Source organism: Triticum urartu, chromosome 5A (genome assembly GCF_056163025.1).
Source record: "Triticum urartu cultivar PI428250 chromosome 5A, HENAU_Tu73, whole genome shotgun sequence".
NCBI classification, from domain to species: Eukaryota; Viridiplantae; Streptophyta; class Magnoliopsida; order Poales; family Poaceae; genus Triticum; species Triticum urartu.
Window position 1 is genome coordinate 52,078,991 of NC_141877.1, and position 5,586 is coordinate 52,084,576.

Consider the following 5,586-nt stretch of genomic DNA (forward strand, 5'->3'; position numbering starts at 1 on the left):
AAGCTCTACAAGTGTAATATAGTACTACTTCACAAGCTCCTGTCATGAACAACACACTGGACTCGCTGGACTCTCCCATATTTCTATGCAACTTCAACAGGACAAAAACTGGGACAAAACTGGGGTAGTCAGGCCTGGAACCATAGTCAGATGAACAACACGCTGGACTCGCTCGACGGCGATAGTCAGGGCTGAGACCAAACAAAACAACAACATGGCTTCCTCTGTCATCATGTTACATGAATCAGAGAAGAATGAGAAAAACTGGGGCAAATATATTATGAACAGACCATTCAAGAAAAGAGCATGTATTTAGAATGATAACACAAATTCAGCTAGTACCATGCTTTTTGTTGTTGAGCTAGTTAAAATGAGATAGTAGTTCATATAAGAAACAGAGACACAATATGAATATGCATGGCACATATGCAGGTTGTGCAAAAAACTGCACTACAACACATTGCGCCTAAAACAAAATACCATTCTACTATCACGACCATACATTCAACTGGCAAGATCTAACAATACTCGTCAGCACACGCATACTAACATCACAAAGGAAGGAGAGAATAAAGGGAACCAAGGAAGATACCTATGGATGATAGTGTCGACGATGATCTGGATTGAGTTAGCATTGATGAGGAAGTGGATGGTGTCCATGGTGTGCTTTAGATGCACACAGCCATGAGCTTCTTGCCGCTGTTGCATCCGTTCGCTCGATGATGGGTACCAATGCATCCAAGTAGAACAAAACCACCAACATTAACCCACAGCTTCAAGTACAAGCTAGTATATATCAAGTGACAGTGAAAACAAGTTGAGAAAAACACTATAAATATCTATTTCATGTCATGCAGAATTCAAACCAAATAAACCTATGCATACGAAGGTGAAATATTACAAAGAAAGCACTCATCAGGTAGCATGCATACAAAATCTCTGTGTTGGCAGTAGTAAATACTCTCTGTGTTAGCAGTAGTAAAACTCATGCAGTACCAAGTTAACAACTTTGAGTCAGAAAAGCTAGAAGTGTCTCTTAAGAGAGACCAGAACTTAGAATTAAGGCACATATCATATTCTGAACAGCATCAGCACCATGGTAGTAACAATTAACAGTAGTAGGACATCAATGGGGCACAACTTAGTTAACTGCAGACGGATGGATAGATAATTACCTTCTTGAGGCAGGGGCGAGCGTCCTTGAAGTCGAGGAAGATGAGCGTGAGGGCGGCTCTAATGGCACTCCAGGACATGTTGAGGCCCAGCACCAGCGCCACAAGATTTCCCAAGGTGATGGTGTACATGCCGAAGGTGATTTTCTCCCCAGATTCAGTCCATGGAACAACTCCCTTCCGTTCCCAACCGCAGCAAGGTACTGGTGCTACTACAGTGCAAAGAAAAATCGTGTAAGCATGATAGAAGGCTGAGATGGCAGGAAGTGGAAATCCTGTCTAACAACATGAGCAGAGCACTAGTTACAAGCATGATAGAAGGCTGGGTGAAGAATATACGAAACTGAACCAATCAATTCAATTCAAAGGGTGTATCTTGTGTAAATGATGCTAGCAATCTCAGTTTCATGCATATATATATAGTAGAAATTTTATTAGATAATCCTAACTCCATACTTAATAGATATTCATTCCTCAAAATACTCAACAGAGAGTATTCCCTACCACAAGCAGCAAGATGAGCGGGGTTTGGGCGAGATCTAGCGAGGTGCAGGGCTACTCGTTGGGTAACTAGTACCTGGATGTATGCAGTGAGGGAGGAGAGTTGTAGCATACTAATCTTGGGCGTGAAGAGTGGAAACTACCATATATTGCCCAAGAATTGAACCCAACTTTGACATGCATGCTGCAATTCAACTCCTTTGGTTGTTACAGAGATAAGATGAAAGTCAACATTGTTTTGTTTGCCACTTATTGATGAAGCTACTAATCAGGATTAAATGCAGACAGTAGTGGTAGTAGTAGCATAGCAGTATATATATTAAATTGACTAAACTGAACCAACACCACAAGTCTGCATACAATGAAGTTACTAGGTAGGGATCATATAACATGAGGCAAATGGATGATTAGCAAACATGCTGGGTGGCCAAGAAATGAACAGCATATAAAATACTCCTACTACTGTAGTAGTTAAGATGATGAGACAAATGACAGCAGCATGCAGAGTTCCTGATGCACTGGAGTGGCCCAACTCGGCTGCACCACACTGAGGCACTATTGATCCATCGAGCTCGACCATGTGCATGCTTCATCATTGCCATGGAGGTCCCAGTGGTCGTCCTGGTCCATGGAGTGTGAATCTTATTATTTCATTTCAAAGAACGTTAAACACAAATGGCATGTATATGGATCACTGTGGACAAGCAAACTTCGCTAATAAATATGAACAAGGCCTACTATAGCATAGCACGTAAGGAGTTAGATTAACTCAAGTATTGGTGACTAATAGACCTATTATTTCATTTCAGAGAAAGCCTGAAACACAAATGGCATGCATATAGATACCAAGGACAAGCAAACTTAGCTAATAAATATGAACAAGGTCTACTATAGCATAGCAGGCAAGTATTGGTGACAAATAGACCTATATTAAGAGTAAACAGAACTAGCTCGGAAAACAACTCTATATTAAGAGTATCATGTGTGAATGTGATACAGGCCAATCAGTGGTTTCTCTGGTGTTCCGCGTACCACTAGCTTTGCCCGGCAACGCCATTCTGACTAAAAACAAGGTTCCCACATTCAGACTCAGCGACAAAGCAAATCCACCAACTAATCACATCAATTGTTTATGCACCTAAAACATTTACTAGGAAGTGGGAACATTTTGAACCTAAAATTATTCTCTGTTACTGGATTAGGTGACCAGAAGCTATGCAAACTAATTTAGTGGAAACCAAATAGACACATCATCCCACACATTTCCTGCTAGAGATTCATGGCAGCTGCACTGACTAGCCTGCCCCTGCTGAAGGTGAAGTCCTCGATTCCGTGGCCACTGAAGAAATCTGCCACCTCCGGCAGCACCGACGGCTTGTCCAGGTCGAACTCACACCTACGAACCACGCAGAAGAAGAGTCAGCTCACACGCACGCACGTACCGAAGTGGTACACAGTATCTTGTTGAATCAAAGGAATCGAAGCGGCGAGAACCGAACTGTTGGAGAGACGAGATCGATGGATCACTCACGTGGTGGAGGTCAGCCTTGAGGGGTGCCACGACCTCCGGGGACGACGAGGCCGCTGTCGTCACCGCTGAGGCAGTCACCCGCGAAGGCGGCCAGCAGGCTTGGCCTGGACATGCTTGACCTTGGAGAGGATCTCCCACAGCCGATATCGCTACTGCTGCTGCTGGATCCGAGCTTCGGGGATTGGGAATCAGGGAGACGAAACCCTAGCTGTAGCGGAGGAGGAAGAAGAGCTGGGAGCGGGAGCGGGAGAAAGGTTCGGGTGCAGCGCGAGGGAAGGAGGGCGCCGCCAGTGACAGAAAGGAAGGAGGACGCCGCCGGTGCCAGCGCGAGGGAAGGAGGGCGCGGCGCGAGGGGTAAGGGAGAGTGATACGTCCATTTTGCATCATGCTTTTATATCAATATTTATTGCATTATGGGCTGTTATTACACATTATGTCACAATACTTATGCATATTATCTCTTATTTTACAAGGTTTACATAAAGAGGGAGAATGCCGGCAGCTGGGATTCTGGGCTGGAAAAGGAGCAAATATTAGAGACCTATTCTGCACAGCTCCAAAAGTCCTGAAACTTCACGGAAGATGTTTTCCAAATATATATAAAAAATACTGAGAGCAAGAACCTAACCAGGGGGCCACACCCTGCCCACGAGGGTGGGGGCGCGCCCTACCCCCCTGGGCGCGCCCCCTACCTCGTGGGCCCCATGGTGGCCCTCTGGTGGCCATCTTATGCTATATGGAGTCTTTCGATGGGAAAAAATCATAAGTCATCTTCTCGGATGAAACTCCGCCGCCACAAGGCGGAACCTTGGCGGAACCAATCTAGGGCTCTGGCGGAGCTGTTCTGCCGGGGAAACTTCCCTCTCGGAGGGGGAAATCATCGCCATCGTCATCACCAACGCTCCTCTCATCGGGAGAGGGCAATCTCCATCAACATCTTCATCAACACCATCTCATCTCAAAACCCTAGTTCATCTCTTGTATCCAATTCTTGTCTCCAAGTCCGGGATTGGTGCTAGTAGGTTGCTAGTAGTGTTAATTACTCCTTGTAGTTGATGCTAGTTGGTTTAATTGGTGGAAGATCATATGTTCAGATCCTATATGCATATTAATACCCCTCTGATTATGAACATGTTTATGCTTTGTGAGTAGTTACTTTTGTTCCTGAGGACATGGGAGAAGTCTTGCTATTAGTAGTCATGTGAATTTGGTATTCTTTCGATATTTTGATGAGATGTATGTTGTCTCTCCTCTAGTGGTGTTATGTGAACATCGACTACATGACACTTCACCATTATTTGGGCCTAGAGGAAGGCATTGCGGAGTAATAAGGAGATGATGGGTTGCTAGAGTGACAGAAGCTTAAACCCTAGTTTATGTGTTGCTTCGTAAGGGGCTAATTTGGATCCATATGTTTCATGCTACGGTTAGGCTTATCTTAATACTTTTGTTGTATTTGCGGATGCTTGCAATAGAGTTTAATCATAAGTGGGATGCTTGTCCAAGTAAGGACAGCACCCAAGCACCGGTCCACCCACATACCAAATTATCAAAGTACCGAACGCGAATCATATGAACATGCTGAAAACTAGCTTGACAATATTCCCATGTGTCCTCGGGAGTGCTTTACATCATATAAGAGTTTGTCTAGGCTTGTCCATTGCTACAAAAAGGATTGGGCCATCTTGCTGCACCTTATTTACTTTTGTTACTTGTTGCTCGTTACAAATTATCTTATCATAAAACTATCTGTTACCACTTATTTCAGTACTTGCAGAGAATACCTTGCTGGAAACCGCTTATCATTTCCTTCTGCTCCTCGTTGGGTTCGACACTCTTACTTATCGAAAGGACTATGATAGATCCCCTATACTTGTGGGTCATCAAGATTCTTTTCTGGCGCCGTTGCCAGGGAGTGAAGCGCCTTTGGTAGGTGGAATTTGGTAAGGAAAAATTTATATAGTGTGCTGAAATTTCCTGTCACTTATTACCATGGAAGGTAATCCTTTGAGGGGCTTGTTCGGGGTATCTTCACCCCGACCAGTAGAGCAAAGAGTTGCTCCTCAACCTACTGAACCTATTGAAAATGAAAATGAAAATGAAAGTGCTTGCTTTGAAGTTCCTTCGGGTATGATAGAAAAACTGCTAGCTAATCCTTTTCTAAGAGATGGAACAAAACATCCTGATGAACATTTGATATATGTGGATCAAGTTTGTGGATTATTTAAGCTTGCAGGTGTACCCGGAGATGTTGTTAAGAAGAAGGTCTTCCCCTTATCTTTAAGGGGAGATGCATCGACATGGTATAGGCTATGTGATGATATGAGGTCTTGGAATTACAAACGATTGAAATTGGAATTTCATCAGAAGTGTTATCCTATG

The 5,586-nt window shown here is 43.8% G+C and overlaps 1 protein-coding gene across 1 annotated transcript; it reads right to left on the reverse strand.

Moving 5' to 3' along the window:
* Positions 1-623: 623 nt before the first annotated feature.
* On the reverse strand, positions 624-1,304 carry LOC147967963 (silicon efflux transporter LSI3-like). The gene is made up of 2 exons (XM_087522603.1): positions 1,176-1,304; positions 624-773 (listed from the first exon to the last, which is right to left on the reverse strand). The coding sequence occupies exons 1-2, from the start codon at positions 1,302-1,304 to the stop codon at positions 669-671; spliced, it is 234 nt and encodes a 77-aa protein (XP_087378729.1). The 3' UTR covers positions 624-668.
* Between the last annotated feature and the right edge of the window lie 4,282 nt (positions 1,305-5,586).